General features: G+C 37.4%; 1 protein-coding gene across 6 annotated transcripts in view; it reads right to left on the bottom strand.

Annotated features, from left to right (window-relative positions):
* The window catches only part of PREX2 (phosphatidylinositol-3,4,5-trisphosphate dependent Rac exchange factor 2), a gene marked incomplete at its 5' end in the record, with an annotated part of 281,893 nt that overhangs the window by 137,308 nt on the left and 118,210 nt on the right, over positions 1–26,375 (bottom strand). For 5 of the 6 annotated variants that reach the window (XM_082858967.1, XM_082858971.1, XM_082858970.1 and 2 more), the window contains 8 exons: positions 2,697–2,782; positions 7,639–7,787; positions 9,477–9,569; positions 9,730–9,872; positions 12,380–12,452; positions 16,462–16,537; positions 19,097–19,146; positions 19,857–19,960. In XM_082858967.1, the coding sequence (XP_082715093.1) occupies positions 2,697–2,782; positions 7,639–7,787; positions 9,477–9,569; positions 9,730–9,872; positions 12,380–12,452; positions 16,462–16,537; positions 19,097–19,146; positions 19,857–19,960 (774 nt within the window). Of the gene's footprint in view, positions 1–2,696; positions 2,783–7,638; positions 7,788–9,476; positions 9,570–9,729; positions 9,873–12,379; positions 12,453–16,461; positions 16,538–19,096; positions 19,147–19,856; positions 19,961–24,748; positions 24,852–26,375 lie in introns of those variants that run through there. The other variant, XM_082858972.1, reaches the window with a different exon arrangement.

The following is a 26,375-nucleotide window of genomic DNA, read 5'->3' as shown; positions in this document are numbered from 1 at the left end:
AGAATTTATATTCAAGAAGACAGTATACATTTCTTCTCACTAAAATTCACTCCCAGAAATATTAAGTGGTTTTCCTGGATTGAGCTGAGTCTTGAGGGAGGGAGGGAGAATCGCAGCAGAAAGAACAGCCTAGAATCTAACAAAAAGGGTACAAATGAACTTATCTACAGAACAGAAACAGAGTGACAGATGTAGAAAACAAACTTATGGTTACCAGGGGCGGGGGTGGCAAGGAAGGATACCCTGGGAGACTGGGAATGACATATACATACTACAATATATGAACTAGATAGCTAATAAGGACAGGGGACTCTATAGCCCAGGGAACTGTACTCAAGTCTTCTGTAATGGCCTATATGGGAAAAGAATCTAAAAAACAGTGGATGTATGTATATATATAAGTGATTCACTGTGCTGTACACCTGAAGCTAACACAACACTGTAAATCAACTCTACTCCAATAAAAGTTTTTTAAAAAGAAGAAGAAGAAGAGCCTGAAAAAAGGCACTGAGTCAAGAATAACCTGGACATTTGGGACCATAGGAGCAGTCAGTGAGCTTAGAATGAAAGTGGGTGAGAGAGACCGGAGAGCAAAGCAGAGGCAGGTTGTGAAGTCTCTGCGCGCTTTGCGTGAAGTCCTGAGTGTGAACCTTACTATACACGCAAGAGGAAAAACATTTAAGAATTTTAAGCAGGGAAGTGACATGATCGCTCCCAACCCCCGCCTACGCAGAGGATGGATCATCGGAGTTTAAGTCAAAAATCAAAATCACAGCAAGCATCCAGTGCAAATTCCCAGGATGGAATCAACGTAGCTTGAATTATAAAGGGGAGAACGAGATCAAGTTTCTGATGTTTGATGATGGTGTTGACGGAAAGGCTCTAGACGGCACTCAGGATCACTCCTGGGCCTTCGGACTCAGTGGCTGAGTAGACGGAGAGAGAGAATACAGAAGGTAAAGCAGCTTCAGAGAATAGATAAAAAGTTCAGCTGGGGATAATACTGGGTTTCTTAAGGTGCATTTAGGTGGAGATGTTTAATAAACAATTAGATCTAGGCTACAGAACTCAAGAGATCTGGGCGGGAGAAAGAGATTTAGAAATCCCCAGCGAAGAGGGTCAATATGATTGTTTATGGAGAACAAGAAGGCAAAGAAGAGAAGAGAGTGCCAACAGTTCAGGGGTCAATAGATGAAGAGCTGGCAGAGGAGGGGTAGGAGAAAAATCTGAAAAGCACCGTCTCAGAAATCAAGATAATGAACGTTTTAGGCCAACGGGAGCAGTCAGTTTAAACAAATGCAACAGAAGATTCAATTAAGACAAGAACTCTCAATGTCCATTGTATTTTCCAGTTAAGTCCATGATTACTCTTATAAGACATGGGTTACTCTTGGAGACATGGGTAGGAGGTGGGAGGAGATGTCTATAGCCCTGGGCTAAAATTCAAATAGGAAGTGAGGAAGGGCCGGCCAAAATAAAGACCAGCATTTCAGGAAGTTTGGCACGACAAAAATAAGTTCTGAGAGCATTACTCTAGAGCGGAGGGTCTCAATCTTTGACATGCACACAGATCACCTGAGGATCTTGTTAAAATACAGATTCTGACTCAGTAAGTCTTAGATGGGGCCTGAGATTCTGCATTTCTAACCAGCTCCCAGGTGATGCCAACCTTGTAGGTCTGTGGACCACACTCTGTGTAGCAAAGATCTAGAGAGGAAAATAACGGAAGAGGGAAGGTTTTGTATTTGCTGTTCAGTTTAAGACAGTTTTGTTTCTTTGTTTATTTCAATGAGAAACAACTGAGCATGTTTATAGCCTCTACTATAGTAATCCAGTGAAGAGAAACATTGAAGATTCTGGATTCGGAATATCTGACAGTGTAATACCCCAGAGGAGGTATCTGAAGGGGTCGGCTCCAGAATATCTGTAGGGATATTAACCTTGAACTCCAGAGGGGAAAATGGAAGACCTCTTCCTCTAGACTAGGAGAAAAATTGGTGACGGTAAAACAGCCAACAACGTGTGCAAAAAAAAGGAGTGGGACTTGGAGGCCTTCATACCTGGGAGCCTGAAGATGTCTGTGAGGTGAAAAAGGAAGTCATCATGGGGGACAGGAGGCAATAATGAATAGAAGAAGAGACAGCTGATCAGACACATAAAAAGACTGCTGAGTAGTGACAGGGCTCAGTGAAAGACAAGACAGTGAATTGGGATGATACTGATTCCATATCCATGATGGATTTTTCCTAGCTGCCCAGGAGAAAAGGCAATGAATGTAGCTAGGTTTATCCAAAGCTGAAGTAAGGTGGCCTGGATGCGCCTGAGGGATAAGCACAAGAGGACCCCGGATGCACCTGAGAGACAGGCATGAGAGGACCCTAACGATGCTGAGAAGAATGATGGAAGTGCTCCTTAAAGTCATTATATCCTTTGATTAAACTAAAGCATGCAGAAAAGGGAGATTGGGAAGCGTCATTCTCTTATGAATTTTTAACAATGATAAATATGTCTTACAATTTGAAGAGCTTTTTTGAAAATATTGCTTTAGAAATATACTATCATTGAGCTAATACAGTAGAAATACCAGTGAGAACATTCACAGCAACATGACTATGCACTTTTAAACATATTGTTGTTCAGCAGGGAGTATCCAAACCTGCTGGCAAGCTGGTTACCACACGGGATGGATTTCTCACCTCTTCCCACCGCATGCACCACTGAAGGGCCGTATCCTCGGATCTGGAAGCCAAGTCCCTCCGCTGAATCTGGAATTTTCACTGTCCTAAAGTCAATCAAAAATAAGGTAAGATGATTTTAAAACACCACAGTTGGTTGAAACAATCATTGTCCACATCTTTATTCAGTCCTTCAGTAAATGCGTATCATAGTCTCCCGTGTGAAAGACACTGGGCTGGACAAGCATGGTGGGTGCCCTTCCAGGGGCCCAGAGCAGGCATGTCACCCTGAGTTCCTCCACAGAACACAGTCGTTGTGTAGAATATCCTGAACAAAGGCTCTGGGGTCAGACAAACCTCGCTTTGAATCTTGATTTAGTCACTTCATAGTTGGATAACTTGGAAGAACTCCTTAACTGAGCCAGTTTCCACGGAAAGATGATGATGTTAACATTACTTTGCAGGGTGTCAGTGGAGACGAAAAGAGAAAGCTCTGGTAAACTGCCCTGCTGTGAACTATGTAAATACTTAGTAAAATGGACGCTTCTCTCCTTAGTTTACTCTGACAAAGAAGGCATCAGTGCGCTGCGAAATCTCATCGTTAAAATTAATATAAAAGAAACACAGGGTTCACACGTTTCTACCTGTTGGGAACTTCAGCAAAGAGCGACAACAAAGAGCTGGTTTTAAAGAACAGATCTGTCAAACACAATATCAAAAGAATTTAACAAATATGATTAAATTTTGTGTTTATTCAGTGGAATTTTAAAAGGATAACACACCAAAAGGTAAACCAGAATAAGAAAAGCTGTATTTTTTGTTTTCTGGGGTTTTTTGCGGTACACGGGCCTCTCACTGTTGTGGCCTCTCCCGCTGCAGAGCACAGGCTCCGGACGCGCAGGCTCAGCGGCCATGGCTCACGGGCCCAGCCCCTCCGCGGCATGTGGGATCTTCCCGGACCGGGGCACGAACCCGCGTCCCCTGCATCGGCAGGCGGACTCTCAACCACCGCGCCACCAGGGAAGCCCGAAAAGCTGTATTTTTAATGAATCCACATGGAAAAGAAGAGGAAGAGATGGAGACCTTGAGTCAGCCATCATGGCAAACCAGGGACGGATGTCCCACTGGTAGTAATCAATGAACTACTCCACGGAAGGCAGGCAGAAATCAGAAAGCAACCATGAAAAGCAGAGAACACGAGGCAAGACGGAACATCATAACAATAAAAATGAGTTTAAATAAACTGCCAGAGAGAGCAAAGACGAATACAACCCAGTACATTCTGATGGATGGCCCTTGACGCCCCAGAAACAAGTGTTTTCCGAAAGATGATGAATTAATCATGAACTAAAGGTTGGCAGCACTTCAAGGGCACATTAGACAGAATCAGAAGTTAGGTACAACAGCACTTATTTGCAGTCTATGAAAGAGCAACACCGCATCTAGAAAACTCGAGAAAGCCATACACTGCCCTTAGGGCTGAACGCAGGGGCTGGCCCCGCAATTTAAAATATCACCCCGGGGCTTCCCTGGTGGCGCAGTGGTTGAGAGTCCGCCTGCCGAGGCAGGGGACACGGTTTCGCGCCCCGGTCCGGGGAAGATCCCACGTGCCGCGGAGCGGCTGGGCCCGTGAGCCATGGTTGCTGAGCCTGCGTGTCCGGAGCCTGTGCTCTGCAACGGGAGAGGCCACAACAGTGAGAGGCCCACGTACCGCAAAAATAAATAAATAAATAAAATAAAATATAACCCCAGCAGGCATTCAGGCATTCCGTGATAGAAATGCAAACTGTCTGTTCTAGGGAAGCCTGAAAATGTTATTATAAATTAGGTTACACACTATGAAGTGATCTGTATATTGGTGGCACAGAGGTCACGGAACTAATTCATCCTGTATCCTTAATTAAACACTTTGATGGATAAGGCTGTATCTGCTTCCTTTGAACATCACCTTGGCACTACTGTGTGTCAAAGGTACACTGGAAGATGGAAGATAGAACTGACTGAGGAAAAGAAAAGGGAATAAATACATCTTCTGAGCATGAAACCAAAAATAGAGGTAGCTCATCCTTCTCCATGTTACGAATGAGAGTTCACTTTTGCTGAAATAACTTGGAGCTTTCTGGCCATGGTGAATTATTACTGCTTTTGGACTGCGAAAAATTCATAGTGAACTCTCAAAACTCTTTCTGAGTAAGGTCTTCTATCTTATATTGCTAAGCAAGGCTGATCTTACTCTAATTTTCAAGAAGATGATGATATTTTTTCTTAACAAAATTTATACAGAGCACCGTGAGATGCATTTTGTTCATAATACTGGGCTCTCTTCATAAAACGACCTTTGGAAAACATGTTCCCCTGCTGGGACCACTATACGATTAAAAGAAGAATTAAATTTATACAAGAGGAATGCTCATTTCCTGTAGGAAAATAAGTGCACTAAATTATCTGCCACAAAGCCTTCTGAAAAATTCCTTGATGTTATCAAGTGTAAAATACAGCGAGGTTCAAAAGAAAAATTCTGTTGTATTTACCCGTCGTATTTTGCCTTTTTCCCCCCAAACAGGATACTACATAAATTATAAGTAGCTATTATAAGAAAATATGAGAATGATTTATAGGAATCATATGTTAGAATAGGACATATGAAAGGAAAGGTTGTAATACTTCAGACAAATCAAAAATAAAAAGGAAAAAACTGAGTACTCCATCCTCAAAACAGTTTTGAAATAAAATGTAAAATGTGCTCTTGATGTAATAAAGAAGCAGTGAAAAAAAATAAAATGAGAATAGATAAGCGTCACAGATAACATCACTGGAATACATACCACGTGCGGAACACCTGAATAGGTTTGTTTTTCTTTTTCTTATTTAATGCTACCTTTCGTAATGTACCCAGCACCTCATAGGTGCCCAATACATTTTATTTATTTATTTATTTTTTTAAAACATCTTTATTGGAGTATAATTGCTTTACAATGGTGTGTTAGTTTCTGCTGTATAACAAAGTGAATCAGCTACACATATACATATATCCCTATATCTCCTCCCTCTTGCATCTCCCTCCCACCCTCCCTATCCCACCCCTCTAGGTGGACACAGAGCACCGAGCTGATCTCCCTGTGCTGTGTGGCTGCTTCCCACTAGCTATCTATTTTACGTTTGGTAGTGTATATGTGTCCATGCCACTCTCTCACTTCGTCCCAGCAAACCTAGATTTGTTTAATGTTCTTAGCACCTCTGTGACATAGGCACTCTTATTATCCCCCTTTTTTATGGATGAGTTTGTTGAAGCAACACAATTAGTAAGCAAATGGTGAAAGAGAGGCTTGAACCTGGACGGGAGATATCGGGTTTCAGATACTGTGCAGCAAACACAGAGGGAAGAGTCAAAAGACCCAGGTTCCAACCCTGCTCACCTAGCAATTAATTCTAGGACTGAGGATCTGCCCCTTTCTATTCAGTATTGAAGCTGATGACTTCAAAGTCCTCTAAATTGAAACGTCTATGATCAGTGAAAAGTATTTGCCGGGTTAAATCAGGGGGCAAGGGGCTGTGGAGAGGGCCTTTACCTTACTAATGATTGCTCTGGAATACTACTGCCTTAGTCTTTTCCAATCTGTCCTTTTCCTTTTAAGTGCCCTCAAATTGTCCAGAGGTTGGCAACTAGATAAGCCTCATCCTAGATAGGGCTGGAGAAAGGGTGACTAATAGATCATAATTAGGTTTAGAGAGAAGACACTGTCGTGGTTATTTGCTGCCCTGTATCTCAAAGCCTTCCTAAATTACTAACATTAATGAGTCACTCTCACTCCTTCAGACCCCTTGGTAAGCTGTGGGTAGAAGCTAAAGCCTCTACCTTGATGACACTGCAGAATCTAGCCCATTACACTGCACTTTAACTCTTAAGATAAATGATGGACCCAGCTATTGCTGAAAATATATACTAAGGTAGGGAAGAATACTATACCATATATACTTAGAATATTTTTATAAGTAGTTAAAATAAACCTTTTTGTTTCTGAAGTGGTAACCTTCATTTACCTTCAAATTAATGAAGTTGCTTATTACTATTAAAATAATATACTTCAATTTTAAAGAGTAATATTGATATAATCATAGTACATTAAGACATTATGCTAAGCACTTTATATATATTCTCTCAATTAATTAATTAGTTAAATCATGGAAATCTAATACAGGAACACGAGACCACCAATGATTTGCAGACAAAAAGCTAATGTTTTCCAAGTATATCCATAATATCTTGTTAATTTTTTTCAACCCCCCCCAGATCATTAATCATGTTCCCATTTTATAAATACTTGATTGTATGTACGTGTGTCAATACTTAGAAAAATCAACTAGCACTGAATTTCAAAAAAATAACAATGGTCATTTATGGATAATATGATTATAAGAAAATGTCTTCCTTTAGAAAAACTTGTACTCGCTAACTTTTCTATAATAAACATAAGGTTTTTTTCTAATCATAGGTAGATAGACATATTTTTTAAAAATAATGGACATATTACTAAGTACATGAAAGCATGGAAGTGTCTGTCACCCAGGTTTGATCCCATCTCCTATGAACACTTAATCATAACTGGTATCATAGTCCCTGAAATTCTTAGAGCTGAACATGGCGGAATAAAGTTTTCATTGCCAAGTGTTCTACTAGTTTTCTTCACTCATAATCAAACTCAACCCAACCCAGACCAGAAAAATCGGGGCATCAAAAGGAAAATATTATTCTGTTGAAACTACCTGATTTAAGTAGCAAGCATTTAACCATCATAAGCAACGTATTTTTTCCCATTATCTACATACCAGTATCAGTAATGTTGGTGACGTTTAAATGTGCCAAGCCGTGAGATGCTTAATTCCAGATGTTCACTCTTAACTTTTCTATTTTATTCACCTATGTCTAATTTTTTTAAAACTGCACATAAATTATACAACTTACTCTCTTGGCTTTGTGCTCACAAGAACTCTTAGAGGTTTTCTGCTACGTAAGCATGATTTCAGGAAGCAATCCACTTCATTGAAAGGTCTCATAAAAACCAGGTCACCATTAATAGCAAAAATCTTTTTCCCAACTTCCATGCCAGCCATCTAGGAGAGAAACAGCAAAGAAAAAAAAAAAAAAAATCAAATTTTATTTTAATAAGGAACCTATTTTTTCACAGAATTAGAATCTGAAAGGGTCTAGAACTTAGAGAGTTTGACATTTTAACACATCTGCAATGTTTTCATACAATGTCACAATACAGAACTGTGGAAGAGATAACACAGTTACTCTCTTTGACCTACTTTTAAATTTGATCACCCCTCTCTACTGAAATTCTCCTCCCTCCCTCCCTCCAGGACTTAACACTGTACTTCTCCTGTAACCCTTTTTTCTGTTATATTTTATAGTTCTTATTTCATCCTTTTAACTACAGTCAAACCCCAGGTTAAGTTTTTTGCCTGTGTTTTCTATCTATATCCAAATAACTGAGGGAGTTTCAACCTCTATATAGACATGGATAACAACCAAATATACATCTCTAGCCTGATACAGCATAGGGGGCCACAGGGCAGGAGAGAGAAATGGCCTGGAACCAAGGAAGAGCTCCAACAGGCACAGATCACAAGATGCTGGAAAGATGACAAGGAAGACATTATCTCTCCACGCCAACCAGGCCAATCTTCTTAACCAACCCTACTGCCCATAAACTATATACTGTTTTGGTTACCAGCCAAATGACGAAAACCCGGGAGAGGGCATTTTATTGGTGGCAGAGTCAGATGAAGCTGGGCTCCGAGAACACCCTCTGAAAATGACTGGGGAAAACATTTCCTCATCATAGAAAATAATACAAACAGTCATTTGTTGGCCAGGCCCACCAACAGAGTATGGGCTGAGCAGAGTTATTTTGTTTGAAATTAATATGCTGTACATAGAGCTTTGTCTTGCACAAGGTTGGTAAAAGACAGAGACCTTGGGCGTCAGCAAATCGGGTAAGTGACAGTTTGCTACTAACTTTAAATAGGCTCAAAGCTAAAAGCCACGCTTCATTCATTTTCTCATTCTTTATTAAAAATTTATATATTGAGACATTTGCTTGAGGATTAAGCATTTTATAAGCCAGGCAGAGGTAGGAATACTTTTAACCTGACATACTTGGGATATAACATTAGAAGGTACGTTCCATGAGGGCAGAGAACTTTGTTTTGTTCACTGCTGTATTACCAGAGCCTAGAACGCTGCTAATCACGTAACAGGCACTAAATAAACATTGCTGAATGAATGAATGATCAGGAGATTCCTCTGTTTAAAAGTCTGGTAAGGTGAGAGTACATTAATCAATTTATCGGCATTAAGCCAATAAGAAAATAAACGAAAGCACGTGCTTTACTGGTGGAAGTTGTACTTAAATAAGAGAATCAAAAGTGATAGGAAAATAGAAGATACAGCCCTAGGTTTAATGGAAGAATCATGTGACATACAATCACAATACAGTCCCACCCTATGCAGTCTCCACAGGGCTTCAGGCTAGAATCAGACGTGGAATAAGCCACCTGGACTCCTAGGAGGTCGACAGTTCAAGCTGTAGATCTCTAAAATACCTCCTCCCACTATCCTTAAGTACCCAGACAACCTCTGTCACGAATCCAACAGTATTTAAAAGAACCTCAGAATAAGATTATTCAGAAACATTATTTTCCATAAAGATACTTAAAGGCTGATTTCACTTTGTTTAAAACTTTTATATTTGTATGTCACGGACAAAGTTAAATAAAAATGCTAATTTACATTACCTCAGCATTAGACCCCTTTTCTACCAGCTTTATGATTGGAACTTTATTTTTGTCTTCTAACCCAAAACCATAGCTGCCTTCATTGGATTTAATCTGAAATGCAAAATATTAACATTATTAATAAAACAACTATGAAAAACTTACAAATCAAACAGAATGAAATAATACGGTGCATCACTGTCAAACACGTTTATGTATCTCCTGTTAATGCCTAATCACGAAGAAAACCTGCAGAGCACAGTCACAAACTTACCAATAATGATTTGGCTATAACATTTTCTACAACTTTTAAGTCATGTTTCATCAGTCGATGTTTCATATTGGATCCTTCCATTTCCTCATCAGCAAAAAAGCGGAAAAGTAAGGGTTCGTCTTTGAATTCACTTTTTTCAAGGACTATGGAAACAGAGAGATTCAAACTGTTTCAATTATCCCCAAATTGACCTCCGTTTCCATACTGACAGACCCTTCAGTAAATTAATACCCCGTCCCATTACCTAGAACAAGTTACATTCACAAATATCCCAATAACCCTCTTTTATTTCTTGCTATAATTTCAAGCCAATGTTTCCTTTAGATTACTATTACCTAAATAATTTTGAATTTTTAAAACAAGTAATATATTTTTCATTGTTAACGTCTTTTTCTTAACCAAGTCTGCCACCTTTCCAGATTAAAACCCAACTTTAAGTCAAAGATTATATTGAATCAAAAAATGTATGCAGTTCAAAACACAGAAACCTACAGCGTTTCGAATTTGTAGTAAACATTTTAACTAAAAACACAAAAACATTTCTGTTTTTAATATCCTGCACAATTATGGGAAAATTCAAATGGGTTAACTGTTGCCCTTATGTGTGTGAGCAATTCTCACTGTGGTCGCTTTTATTCCAACCCTTCAAACCAGAAAGATATCTTCTGGGTGAAAAGTGATTTTAGTTCCCACTAATTCCTAGTTCTCAAATATTATTATAATAGTTCTCAAAAAACAGTTCTCAAATAACCTTATTTCTGCAAAGGTCAGTTTCTTCCCTTTTATCTGAACATTAATATTTCCCCCCAAAGTCCCTAAGCTTCCTGGCACGCTCTCATGATATAAGGTATATGTTTTGTTAGCCTTTTTAAAAATAAAGCTAAATAGTAATAGAAAGAATTTGTACTCAGTGAGGACCTGACAACTGTCAAAGTGTCTTAAAAGAGAAAACTTCTCTATTTCTCCTTATCTACCCTTATACCCTAAAGCTTACTTTTTGAGACAGGTTGATTCACTGAGTCAAGGATGATTCACTGAGTCAAGGATCTAAGATCTGCAGTCCCAGGGCACAGTAGAACGTTAGGCTTTTTCATAAGACAGACCCGGAGCTCAAATTCCAGGTCTGGGACTGATTCTGGGTGAAACACTAGGAAAGTTACTTAAATTCCTTGAACTTCAGTTTCCTCACCCGTAAAATGCAGGCAGTAAAACCTTCTTCATAATGTTGGACAAAACTAAAATGAGGTAATAAGTGTAAATAACATGGCTTATAGTAGGCAACCAAAAATGACAGCTCTTTGATTTCATTATTTTAACAGAGGTCCAAATCACAATTGTTGACTAGCTGTATGTACGAATTGACCTTTGAATGAAGGACTGGTTGGCAACGTGAGTTAACAAATGAAACTACCAACTACAAATTAAAAGGTAACACAAGTAGTAGGTGACAAGAGAAATGAGGATATAATTGAGATCGAGTTAGGTCTTGCCTACATGACCTAAGCAGTTTCCCAAAACTCACATGGTGTTTCTGCTACTACTGTTTTCCTCCACCAAACAGTCAGTCTAAAGGCAGGGAGAGAGAACATCAGTAAGGCCAGGAATGAGCAGAACTAGCTGTGCTTTACTGACAGAGACTTTCGTAGGGAAAACCTTTACTGTAACTCAATATTTAAAAAAAACTATTTAGATAAAATTGCTGCTTGTTGATACTTTCAAGAGAAAAATAATCAAAACCTTTGAAGGTTGATATTATAGTTTTAATCCCCTATAATGATGTCATTCCTTCCATTCCATTGTTGGCTCTTCAAAGACAGATATTTCCCCTATCACAGCTCATACAGTGGTCCAGAGATACTAGAATGTAATGGAATTCCCAAAGGAATATATGATAACCAAGGATGCTCTCAAAATCACTGTTAACTTTTGCTGTACTTCTTTTCTTTGGAAAGAGGTAACAACTTTCTGAGTGTAATTGACAAATAGGTACAAGAGCTATCAAATATACACATATGCAAATATTAACAATGAAAAGAGATTGTTTGGGTTTATGGAATCTATAAGATGGTATGAATAGAGAGGGAAAACTAAGTCTCACTATTTTTATAAATTGAAGGGAAATGAAGTCATCAAACAAGAAAGAAATTCAATCTTTAATTAGCAGCCAAAAAGAAACAGATTTTTTTCCAGAGATTTATAATTTTGTTCTCTGAGATAATTTTGAAAGCATTTTTCTAAAAATAACAATAAATGTTCAGATTAAATGCTCTCATTTAATCATTTTAATATATACTGGCATTCAAAAAAAAAAAACATGGGTCTGACCTAAAATAGTTTCAAAGAGATATATCAACTTTTTTTTTTTCTTTTTTAGAAACTTCTAGTTCAAGCTGTTGCTTTTTTGGGATCAGTCTAGAAAAACAGAAGAGAAGTAATGGCAACTGGTAGATAAGAGTCATTAGACACAGCAAAGGCACCAAAGTGACACTGAATGCAGACGTGGTGACCCAACAGGGACACACGGCAAGACCCAGACAGTCTTGCTGGTTTGTCTCCAGATGACTTCCCTGGAACACGGAGACACTCCCAGTGTCCTAACAAAACAAAACAGTGAAATACATCTGTAAGCTTCCACAGTAACAATCCCTACCATGGTGCATAAATCCATTGTCACAGAGTCCAACGCCAAATATCATTGCCTCTTCTCTGGTGCGGCAATCCCCCTGTTAACCACAAAAGCCCTGTACAAGTTAATAGGCAACTGAAGATACTGCTGCATCTTAACCGCGTTTGACATTTCAGCACTGGACTGACAAAGCCATTCATACATCAGGACAGACGCTGCTTCCATAAGGCCACGATCCATCTAAGGGTTATAAAACATTCACTTGATTATGAAAATATCTTCTTCTGACATTACATAAAAAATAAAGATTTCATACTTCTTGAGAAAAATCATGTCTTATTTAAAAGGAAAAATACATAGGTAACTAAAATGTATTGCTATCACAAATGATCCCTTTCTCTTATTTCTTTGATCTTATATCGCAATTATGTAACAAGGAAATATCCTACATATTGAAAACTCACTAAATAAAACTTGCTAAGTAAAAATTATTATGCGTCATCTCAGCTATCACCTCCCTTCCACAAAATGGCCTTGCTCTTTAAGTACCCCCAAAGAAACCTACTAATCTAGGGTGACTCGTAAGACCCTAAGAGTGTGTTGTTCAGTGAAGTCAGCAAATGCAAGCTTCTCTTTCTCTATCTTGCCAAAAAAAAAATCAGCTCCTATAACTGATCCCCAAAAGAAAGCCCAATGCAAACTTCTGTTATGATTTTTATCTAGAAAACATCTATTTTATTCATTTAAGTATGAATTCATATACAGTCTGCCCTCTGTCACCACGGGTTCAGCATCTGAAGATTCAACCAACCACGGATCAAAATTATTCAGAGAAAACAAATCCAGAAAGTTCCAAAAAGCAAAGCTTGAATTGCAGGACCAGACGCTGTTTACACAGCATTTACATTACATCAGGTATTATAAGTAATCCTGAGATTACTTAAAGTACATGGGAGGTTATTTGCAAATACTACTCTATTTTATGTAAGGGACTTGAACATCTGTGGATTTTGGTATCTTCAGGGGTCCTGGAACCAATCCCTCGTAGATCCCAAGAGGGCCGACTGCATGTGAATATATATGTGTATATGTATGTATGTGTGTCCATATGTCATTACAGTTGTATGTTTTACAGTTTAAGAAGTGCTTTCTTACATATTATCTCATTTTTCCTAGTCCTATGTTTTAGCTCTTAGGTACAATACTCTACCAAATCCATCCCCTCTTCTCTCTGGCTTCTATTTCATTTCTATCTCAACACCCTAACCCAGTGTTTCTTCATTTCACGTCTAAATTGCCATAATTTTTTCCTGTACTTTCTCTAACTTATTGCCTTTATAGAATTAAACTTCCTTACACAGGAATATCATGTTCCAAAACTTTACACTGACTCTCTTTTTTAATAATCGTAAAATATCAAAATTTTCTGTTGGGCTTTCCAGACCTCCCATAATCCTAACTTCATTCTACCCCTCCAGCCTCATTTTCCAAAGGTGGGGTCACCTTCACTCTTGTCAAGCTGACCCCCCCAATTGTTACCCTTCACACATTTAAATTCTACCTATCTGTCTATCAAGGACCAAAACAAGTGCCGCCTCATGCTGTGACAACTCCACCCCTCACTAATCCTGTTAACTAACAAGACATGTATAATCTGTATCTTTGGACAACGCATCTGTGCCCTTTTCAAAATACAGCTGTTACGTAACTTTTATGAATTCACTCAAAAGATTTTTTTTTCTGCCACAAAGTGTGCCAAGTGCTACAGAGAGTAAAGCACTCAAACAAAAAAATACTTCCCTGCCCTCCAGCAATTCAAATCTGGTGAAGAACTTAGTCACTTAAAATATGGTATATAATAAGTACCATCATCCAAAAGCTATCGGATCTAGACTATACTCCAAACAACACATGGACTATCACATTGGAGTCAGTTCTCTATTTGGTCCCCTTAAGCTCTCCAAGTCAACTCAGTGTCCCGGTCAATGCTAGAAATTAAGTTTTATTATCACTTGAGAGCCTTGGTGGAAAGAGACCCTTACTTTTAAAATATCTCTTTTTCATTTTAGATTAAGAACTGTAACTTACCCTTCTCTTATCATACCATTACCATGTCTTGCTTTTCACAGCCAGCCCATATTGTCCTAATCTGAAGCTAGAGTTAATCAGGTCTGATACGTACATTTGGATACGTTTTACACCATCAGACTCATAAAGCTTAAGTGACAGAGAAGAGCTGACATATACAGCTAGTCCAGTAAGCAGAAAACAGCTGTGAAAATAAAATCTAGAGAGATTAAGTGACTCAATCGTTTGCAGAACTGCTTATCAGCAGAACTGTCATCAGACACCAGATTACCCGAATCCCAGTCCATTTCAATTTCTATTACGTACAATTTCTACAGACGTTGTCATAACAGACCACTAAGAAAACCTGAAGAAAAAAAGAATTGCAACTTGGTCCGTTTTTTGAGCACCTTATTTTAGTCTTCTAATATTCACACTTGGAAAGTAAACGTGCCAAAGAGGGGAAAAAAAAAAAAAAAAGTTGATAACTGACTTCCTGAGTCAGAACTTTAAATATTTATTCCACATCAGCTTTTGCTTCAAAGAAACTTTCTTCGGTTTTCTCATATAATCAACATATAGTACAAGAATTCATGTGAATTCTGTTAACAGCTTAATTTCTAGGTGAAATTCCAACTCTGTTACCAAATATAGAACCAATCCCAATGACACACACTGACCATAGTGTTATAAAAGGCTCTCACACTAGTCAAGCCCCTGGACATAGGAATTTGGGTTTTATCGAAAAAGAACTGTTTGGTTTAATCTAAGATCTTAATTTCTAGATAAAATAAATCTAAGTGCCATAAAATGCAAAACTAGGGGGTCTTGGATAGTGCAGAAGTTAATATTAAAAATAAAAATCTCAAAATGTGTGTGCACAGATGAATCAAATGGGAATTAAACGTTAATATTTGAAACAAAAAATAAACATTTCTATGACTGAGCATCAAACGTTATTATCCACTTGCAACAAAGGAGGTAGGCTAATTTCTTCAATAACAGAAAAGTAAATTGACTCAAATATCCAAATGTAATGACATTTCAACCAAGCAATATCCCCTTTCTCAAAATAGTAAGTTCTGTCAAAGTGGGTATCAGTTTTCTTAGCCTTTTCTTTAATCCCTGGAAAACATTTGACTATTTATTACTTGATCTAGCACAATAAAACATTTAAATAAATTTATATTTGAATATCTATTATGATGGGCTAGATGCCTTGAGTTGCAAATAACATTTTCTCAATACCAGCTATCAGCTCCCACATTCTAAGAAGCAGAACAACAATCACAACAAATTTTATACTTTCCTATTTACAGTGTATGTAGATGGATACTGTATTTTTGGGGAGGGGGGGAGGGGAGTGAAGCTTGAGAGTGGGCCAGTGGGGAGGGGTAAATATTTTGTGATGCTGTCTACCTATGGGCTTATAAAGTTTACAGCTGCATTAGGAGGACAAGCATTACCATTAGCATGAAAAGTAGGGCAGATCTCAGTTGCAAAAGCTTCTAGCCATACACACAGGGCAATACGTAAATGATACATCTTATTCCATTCACCCATTCACCCTCCCCTGTTCACACTAATTGGAAATTTCAATCCATTTCAGAGAAGTAAAGCTCGTATTATCAAAACACAATTATTATCTAACAGAGAAGAAGGCACAGGGAGATTAGAATAACCTGCTAGGACTAAAAACCAGATACCTTAAAACAAATCAGTGAACAAAACATACAAGTAATTTTAGTACACGCACATTTAGTTAAATTATACTTCATTTCTTGACGGATCTCAGATGATATTTTTGAATTCAGAAACACCTTCCTCTTGAAAGACAATATTGCATAAAATCAAGTCTGGGACTCTGAAGTCAGATGATCCAGGTTCAAATCCTAACTCTGCTTCATTTTAGCTGTATGAAGTTGGTCAAGTTATTTCACTGTCTCATTGGCAAGTGGGAGTTTTAAAAAGTACCTAAATCACTTCAAAGTCTAAAGCAGCAGCGAATGTAACTCAGTAACTTCTATTTGTCTATTTACCTGTGCAATTAACCAGTCTATCAGCTTGTTGGCCATAACCACAGATTTGTAGGTTCTTAAGTGGTAATCTTTATCTCTATAAAGGAAAGAGAAAGAAAAAACATTAAGCAAGAGGACAAGTAAGCACAAGGAACCATTTCATTTCGTATCAGTGTGCAACAAGAGTTTACTCAATGTAATTTGAATTGACTGTCCCACTTATGTGTAAATAAGACAGCTTTACAAGGTGTACACACCTGAAAACTCCCTTCACCAGCTCACACCAGAAGAAGAAACCCACAAGGATACCAAAACAGCACATTTCTTCTTTCACATTTTCCTATATCCCAACTGATTGTTAATGCTATGGTACCTGGTAATAACTTGGCTAGAAATACAATAGCTCATCAGTAAAAGAAGAATAAAATAGAATTCCCTCCCTTTAAATCAAGATAGAGTCTACGAAAAATCTCCTCAAAGTACGGGAAATAAAGCAGCCCCTTGTATTTCTGCTCCTGAGTTCTCCAGGAAGGCAGGATTTGCCCCAGAGGATTATTCGTTAGGCTCAGCTGTAGTGGGAGACCTGAGGCCTGTCTTGAGGGAAACACACCGAGAACCTCGTTATTCATTTTGTCTGATCAGAGCACGGACTCAGCCACGCTGCATCCCCAGGCAGCCCCGGGAATCCTGGCTCTCCGCAGCAGACTCTCCTTTCTGCAGACTTCCCAGTTCTAAGAAACGTTTCAAAGTCTAGTTAGATACCAACAAAGTGCTCATGATCAGAATAAGGCCCCAAGGGTGGAAACCTGTAATTCATTTACTTTGCGGGCCTGGATCAAAATGGAATGAGAAAACGACAGTCTTTTCAACATGTCAAAAAAATCCAAACTGCAATCCACTTGGCGTGACAAATAATTACTGGCTATATTCATCGTTCTTGAGCTTCTGTCAGTAGTTTACAATTAATATTGACATCATTTCATCCATTTTCATAAAAAGCTCCCTGAAACATGAATGAAATTTCTGAGAGTTCAACAGTGAATGAGCTAGTTAGCCAGTAATCAAGAGCAGATTTTTAAAAATCTTTTTAAGTCTACCTCCCTCCTTCTGATACCTCATCACCCATTTCATCTTGGTTTCCATGTGTCAATAAGAAGGACAGGGTAGTCTTTTATAGACCACACGTGGGTCTGTGGATTCTTCACCCAAGTCATTTTTCTTTTCATAAGCTGAGTTCACACATGACTATCGTACATTCCATCTGTTTTATGGGTTTTTTTCTCGTAAATTTACCTTGCACAATTCATAAACCATAGTCATTTCTAGCCAAAGAACAATTCCTTCTTATCAGCTCTTTCAGAATGTAACTTTCTTGATAAGAAATCCCACATGGCTAAAATATATTTTCAGAACACATTTTCTCACATGTGAAACCTACATATACATACACATGTGGCCTGAAAAAATTATCCAGTATCGTTTTCTATTAGTTTAGTAGAAAAAAACCTCAAGTATCGAACCATCTTTTAGCATTACATTATCCAACATATTCACAGAGTGCCTGTGCCAGGAATATAGCAGAGAATCCACAAATGTTGGTTCCTTTCCCCTCTTTTTACTTTGTGAAGCCTGCTTGTGAAAGTGGACAGGGCATTTTCAGGAGTAATAGGTAAAATTCTGTCTTCTCCTTCGGGAACTGCAGTGTGGGCATTCCAACGCTTACCAGCAACTTTGGGAATCTTTTTTTTTTAAGCTCTGCATTTCCTTGGAATTGGAAAGCAGAGTGAAAAACAGAAACACTGTCCATCAAACGTTTGGATTCCACAGCCACGACTGAAAAGCCTCTATATTCATTTTAGAAATAGTATGTTCATTTTTCTGTTCCAAAAAGTATGTTTTAGTCAATAAACTCCAAATGACATCTGGCCATCTGAAATTAGTTTTACATTACATTACATCCTACTACTTAGTGTATACCAGTGCATATTACAAAAGTACTGATGATCTCTGTTAGTAATCGTAACACAGAACTCAAAGTTTTCTGCTGTTTTTCTAAAGAGATAAACTGAAAATGAATCCTGATGTCTCTTTAAAAAACAAAAAGGCATCTCTTCAGAAGTTAAAACATGGTACAGAAAAAAAATGAGAAAATTATAATTATTAACTCCAAATCAATTCTTAGTTTTCAAGTGCAAAATTTTTTCTTTGGATAAAAGATGATTAAAAAAATATTGTGAAATAAAATACATATCCAAGATTTGATTACACAGTCTAATGAAAAAAATTACTATACAAATAACCATAATGGTAAATATTCACAGTAAACAGTATTTTGAAATCCTCTACCAACCAGCCAACTATTATTTATTAAATATTAACTGAAGGTGGATCATTTCAAAATCAAGCCTGTAATTTACTATGAATTAATGGCAAATAATTTTAGAAATCAGAATAAAAAGAGTAGAAGAAATGGTATAATTAGAGCCTCAGAAAATTCAGAAATATTTTCAGATAAATTGTGACTTAATCTTTAAAAGTAAAATTTTCACTTTGGGAAGAAAAACAAAATAAGTTAAGTTCTAGCTTAATAATATTTATCTAATATGCAATATAAATATTTCCATTGAACCTCCCAGAACTTAGAAACTAGACTCACCTTATCACTGGAGTAAAGAGACTATGAAGACGGCAATATAATCGTACGCCCTATTGTAAAACAAAAACATGCCAAAAGCAAGTAAGATCACTCAAAGGACAAACCAATGAAATTCTGAATAAAACAGATTCACTGTCAACACGCTGAAATCATTACCCTATTATTCAAATGATACATTACATCATAAAAATAATATAACTTAAATCTTTAAAAACAGGATTAAATTGTGCTATGAATGTTTCATATACATATGACATATACATACACAGAGGACTTTTAAAACTATTTTCTTAAAATATAAAATTTTGAGATATAATGTAAACAGAATATAAATCTATGTAGTGGTCCATCATACTATTTGATCATTACACGTCAATATAAATTTTGTCAAGTGTACAAAGAAAACTGATATTACATAAATTTTATGTATTTATCTTTTTGTTAAATTTATTCAAGTATCATGACCACTTGTTGCTACATGTGAAACAGTTTTCAACAGATATAATCTTCTGAGTTATGCAATTGCACTATTCCCTTTTAGAATTAGATAAAGAGAATAATAAAAACAATGATCTAACATTCTAATTCTTAAAATAGCAAGAAAAAAATCAAGAGGTTTGCTTACGTACGTCATGTAAAAATTTTCTATACCGGCAGAATTATTTTAAGTCTCTCTACAGGATCTTATCTTGCTGAAGATAAGAATATAACGACAACACGAATTCTTTTATTGATAAAAGGTTATGGGAGAGGTTGTTACCTTTGAAATCACATCCTGCATCTCATTTCTTGGATAAAAGGTTCCATCATCATAGCGAAATCGATATAACATCTGTTCTGGTTTGAATTGATGTTTATCCGTAACTAAGAACATAAGAACAGTATATTAAAATCCTGACAAACTAAAAACTGGCAGATAAAAAACATATTCCCAAATACTGAAACTTCTGGTTTTATCAAAAGCTTTCGTTTTCCTAACATAGTAATGCTAATCCAGTATTTTGATAGTAAGATTCATGATAAGATTTTGTTATATAATATAGTTACAACTTCCATGTAATGACTGAAGAACTAAGTTAAGGTTAGCCACATTTAGGTAGCATAGCGTATGCATTTGTGCGTGTGCGTAGCGATTTACACTTAAATGAATAGATGAGTTTGTGTTTTCTATTTCTTCACAATGCCACAAAGTCAAGCAAAAAGTGCCCTTCGAATAGCAGATACTCCAACTAGTGAGTTATAATTTGACTCTCAGCCCCAGAAGTGAATTTTAGCATTTATCTGTCTTATCCCACAGCGATCAGGCCAAGACCACACATATACCAATCTTGACCATTTATCCTGTGTTTAGATCTTCAGAGTAGATTAGATAAATTCAGTATGTAACTGATTCCAAAATTTTAACAGTTTTCTTACACTGACAAATGCTTTTGTTACACGTCACTTAATTTTTTTTTTCCTCAGTGGAAAATGAGAGTGGTCAACCTTCACTTCCATCCTTAAGATAAGACTTTCCATTCATAAAGACTCCTACTAAACTTTCTCTCAAGTTTCCTTTTATTCTAGGTAGTCTGATTAAAAAAAAAAAAACTTCTAGAAAGGCAAAACCTCAAATTAAATCTCAAAGAGTTTACATTTAAATGTTTTATTTACAGGGAATGAAAAATTTGCAGAAGAGATAATTTGTTGCAATGGGCTCTATTTTCATGATTACATAGAAGACTTTGACCTTTACTTTTTGCTAAAAATGTTGAAGGGGGAGAAAAATCTGTCAGAATTCTCATGAACTACATTGGTGAATCCAGAAGAAAGCCAAGAGACTTGTAACACACACACACACACACACACACACATACACACACACACACACACACACACACACACACACGCACGCACGCATATGCAAAGTTTCAGCAATTTCACCCTCATCTATCCAAACCAAATGCATGGCTTGCAGCCATAAAACTGAGACAGGCTTGCTGCCAAAAAGGGACAGACAACACAACTTTTGGCATCTTTTTTCCAGATTAAGCCAAAAAGAAAAAAAAGCATATGTGAAAGAAAAATAAAATCGGAAGAAATATTTTGAAATCCTATGGCATGTTTCAAGACCAGTTATTTATTTCTCCTGTGCAATCTACCTACTCCCATTTTTATCCCTTAAGATTCATTGAAATAAGTTATTATATTGATGTTCCAAAATTCAAGGAAACTTGGGCCCAAAGGTATCTTGCCACAGTAAAACAAGTGGTGGTTCAACCTGTTCAAAATGGAATGCTTCACTGTAAGGTAAACTCTTGTGACTTTGCTAATGAATCTTGGGCTAATCTGCAACTCTACGCTGTTGCCTTGGAAAAACAGTGAATAGTTCTGCATACAAATCCACTCCCCCAACTTCTCGAGCACAGAAAATGGGTTTATTAGCTGATGAGAAAGGTTGCTGAATGACATCTTTTAAACAACTCTGTGATGCTGGATATTACCAGGGATGTACTGGTAAATGATGAACAGCTTGCTCTCTAGTGTTGTGGAAGAAAGAGCACTGATGTGTAACATTCGCCAGTTTCCACGGTATCAAATACTCCCACGCTGGCCAATTCCCAGCTACCAAAATAAAGTCACTGAACACAGAATGAGATGTGCAGCGACACATTATTATTTAGTATTTCCACCACACAAAAATAATAGACATAAGTAACACCACGACCACAGATAACAATAAAATGTAGTAAAATAATTAGGAAGTGATGAGTTCTAAGGGTATAGTACCTTTGTTTATGATATAATTTAGGTACTTATATGTTTATATAATTTAATTTTAATAATAGCTGTGCTTAACTACAAGCTTGCAATTTATTTAAACAGTTAATCACCAGCTCTCTACAGCTTTGACCAGCCAACTTCAGCACACCACTGGCTATAATGAATGAGCTCTCTGAATTCCCGCATAAGCATTTATAATGTAAATAATAAAGCCAGACAAGAAGAACATTATCAACATATCACAGAGAAAGCATATGTTGCCTCAGCCCAAGAATTCCCAGTACAGCAAGGCTTTGCCTCTGATGAAGTTCTCAACGATATTTGCAATGTGAATAATAGCATTAACAGTCAACTTTTTTTTTTTTTTTTTTTTTGCTGGCTCTTTATAAAACAGATGGCTCATTCAACTTTATTTTAGGAATTCTATTTTCACTAAAATGCAGCTGGAACCACATACTAATGAAACTAGCCTGCTTGGCCCATATTTCTTCATTCTAATAAAATTATTAATGTGAAATTGCATAATATGTTCTCTTATCCTAGGCTTGGGAGAATCTCTATTAGTTAACTTTGGACACTAAAAAAAAAAAGGTTACTTCCAGCAACAAAAGTTCTGTATACCAAATCGGACATTACAACTGATCAGATCCTGATAGCAGTAACAGCACAGGCCACTGAAATCAAACTGTGACCAACAGGACTTTTATACAGGGTACTCAGTGCTAAATTTCTCAGAAAAAGAGTTAAGCAGGTTATAAATATCATTGTTCAAAAAGATTTCAATTCTTTTAAGTTAAATAATAAAGTGGCCTTGAATTTGAAATTTCAGAATAAATTTTAATACAGAATTTACTACTTTCTTTTCAAAATTGTATTACTGGAAAAGGTGGTGTCTGAGGAAGGGGAGGAAAGTTGATTAGGACTGAAATTCTGATATCCGTTCCAAAAAAAAAAATCTTATGCTGTTGAATTTTTCTCTTTTAAGAGGAGGCAATTAAAATATTTTGAGACATATGTTAACAAAATAAGTAAGGGTGGTTCTCTCTGTGATTCCTTCCAGATCTTTCAGCAGTCCTGAACTGAAAAGGTCAGACTCTAGAGTACTATGTTCATGAAGAGATGGAATAAATATTATTCCAACTCCACTTTGTACTAACTTAAAATTGACTTGAATGTGTCTGCCTAGCTACGCATGTCTTCAGGGAAAGTAACAACAGTTTTGTCATTGTAAAGTAAGTAAAATTCCACCCATAATAGTTGTCTTCAATTTTCAGAACCTAATTCATTAAGTAAACGAGCAACTCTTCCTCATACAATTGCTGGATCACCTGTGTTGAAAGATGAAAGCAAGAGTGGATGGGTGACTTGAAAATAATCTTACAGCTCCTCTGAAAGGATAACCTCTCCTTGCGCCTTGACCTTTCCAGCTTTGGGAATAAAGCTTCTCTAATATCCTGTTATCTGTTACAAGGTACCTCGTAGTCAAAAAGGAAAATACTGTGACAAACTTAGCATAGCTCTTTCTAGAATATAGTTAAGCAATCCCATAGAAGTACAAAAACTTACATATCCATAATTTTTTAAACAATTTAATAGCAGTATCTATTGTTGACAGATAGCTTTAAACCATTTTTTTCTGTTGTTTCTAATTCACAAAAGATTAAAGTGACTCAAATTAACAACAGAAGTCACAATAACCTCAACTGAAAACAGAAATGTTAGAAGTGATTTTTGTGACTATTATGTGCTGATATCATTGTAAAACATTAACAAATAAATATAATGATTACTCTGTCTTTCATATGATTTCATAGATCTTATATTGACCCAGGAGCTAAGCCTCAGGGGCAGAAATTGGGTATTTTTTTTACCAGATTGGTTTAGCTTTTGTTTTTCCTGCATATGCATGTACAGGACACTTCTAGGAGCCTCTTGCAGCCAAGGGTGACCACATATCTGAGTTGTGCCCACGGACATGTGCACAAAAGTGATGCACAATGGGAAGGGTACAAACCCATTTAAAACAAACAAGAAACTCCACCCTTCCTTCAAGGTGACCTTTAGGAGCACTGTATTGAAGATGGAAGAGCTTCTGTTGGGCACCAAAAACCCTGCATGGAGCAGGGTGCCACCACGTCATCCTCCACCACTGACTGAACTGTACATGAGTGACAAATTAGCTTCTATAATGTAAGCCACTGTATTGGGGAGGTTTATTTGTTACAGCAGCTAGTGTTAACCAATACAGTTTTCCTTCTCAATAGTCCTTGCAAAAAATTAGTTCTCCCATCCTAGTAGATTTCTGTCTTGTCTGAAAGGAAATATTCCAGCAGCTGGATTTCTTGATGGACAAGCTAAAAAAATAGACTTAAAACTATTAGACTATAAGAAAAAAAAAGGTCAAGGGTTCATATTTACATACCTTCATGTACCTAGCATAATATCTTACATGTAGAATGAAGGAAAGAATCAGTAAGGAAAGGAGTAAATAAAAGGTATCCATAAACAGATTTTCCCTTCCTTGCTCTATTGGTAATACACAGGCCCTGGAAGTACACAGTCTGAATGGGAAAAGAATAATCACTTCTGAAGGTCAATGATTGTATACAAAACCTCTTTACATGCCACCTACTTCAGCTTTAATAAAACAAGTACAGTCCATTCTTGTCCCAAATATATACTTGGTCATGGGGTTAGAAGAAGGGAAAGAGGAGCATAAAGAGGAAAGCCATCTAACTCAACATCTTTTCATTTTTACTTATAAGATACTGGATGACGCTTCTTAGCATACTAGATGCTAAATGGTGTTTTAATGGCATTAATGAGCCAAGTACAAAATCAGATACAATTTATCAACATTATCTGCTCAAAATATATTTATTCACTCACTCAGCAAATAATTTATTAAGCACCTATATGTGCTGGGCATTCTAGGTGTTTGTTGTATATTAACACACAAGGCTCCTGTTCTCACGGTGCTTATATTTTGACTGCAGTCTAGAGTAGGGATGGGAGATAAAGAGAGAAATATTAAACAAAGAAACAAAACAACATGATAATTTCAGAGAGTGATAAGTAGTACATGAAGAAAATTTCAAAAATTTAAGAAGTAGTTTATTGGAATAACGGGACTGGGTAGGATTCTAAAAGGCAGAGTGTCATGGAAGATGAGTCATAATACAGAGACTTTTGTCGTTTCATTCACGGCTGTGTCTCCAGCACCTAGAAAGGTCACTGGCATATACTAGAAATTAATAAGCAATTGTTGATTGAGAACAGCAAGAGCAAAGATCCTAAATGGGGAGTCATCTTGGAGTGTTCAAAGAAGAGAAAGAAGGTCAGGGTGGCCCCAGTGTAACGAGTTAGGTACAGCACCATGTGATAACTCAGAGAGGAAGTCAGGGGCCCTATCATGTAGGGCGTTGTGGGCCATGGTAAGAGATTTAGGTTAAGATGTCTGGACTTTTCTTTAAGTTTAATGAGAAGCTAGTAGATGTCTGTAAGCAGGAGAGCGCCTGAGTCTTATATACGTCTTAAAAGGTCTCTTCAGCCATTACCTGGAGAGTGTTCTATGGGGATGGAGGACAAATGTGGAAGCAAGGACAGAGAAGGTGGTGACTGGGAAGAAGGTGGAGATCCTGGAAGGGAGAGCGGTGGTCTAACCAGAGACCTGTTTGGTGGTAGGGCTTACAGGGCTTGATGGCATGAAGGAGAAAAAGGAATGCCAGGGGATTCCTATCTGGGTAGATGGTGGTACATTATATTGGCAGCGTCTACTGTGGTGGGGAAAAATTTGGAGGATTTAGTTTGTTTTCACCTCACTCTAATTTAGAAAAAAAAAATTAACATCAAAACACCACAGCCAAATACCCATATTTATTCATAGTTCCCTGCCTTTTTCTCCTCTCCCACATTTTGCATTAGAAATTCTTCAAGCTTTTATTCTTAGTCCCATGATCATTGCTTTCTTGTTTTTTGTTTGTTTGTAGTCTCTTATCGATGTGCTAAGAACTTCATGCTCTCTTGAAATGATTCCCAAATCTGACCCTCACGCTCTCTCTACCCCGAGTGTTACACCCACACATTCTCAACCTCTTGCTGAACGCTCCCCTGCAGATGTTTCATACCCAATCCACCGCAAACCCTTCACCTTCCCCCCGATGCTCGTCCTCTTGAATTAGCTATGTCTGTCATCCAGACAAAAAGCTCAGAATAATCTGATCTCACCCCTCACTCTTCACCTCCTAAGTCCAAACAGACATCAAATACGCTGTCTCAGCTTCTCCAGAATTTCTTGAATGGGTCCCTCTCATCATGCCATGGACACGGCCCTGGTCCTTTCCCTCCTGGGGAAGGAAGGGTCCCCATGGGCAGGGATCTCTGTAATCTCTAACTCTCCACTCATCTGTTATCTCCAAAATCAAGATCTGGTCACTCCTCTGTCTCCAGATGCCCATCACCTCCTCATGTCCCTCAGAAGAAGCCCCACATACACAGCCAGCAAGTTAAAATCTGC

This window comes from Leucopleurus acutus (genome assembly GCF_964270905.1).
Source record: "Leucopleurus acutus genome assembly, chromosome: 17".
NCBI lineage: Eukaryota > Metazoa > Chordata > Mammalia > Artiodactyla > Delphinidae > Leucopleurus > Leucopleurus acutus.
This window is presented reverse-complemented; position numbering and strand designations above follow the sequence as displayed.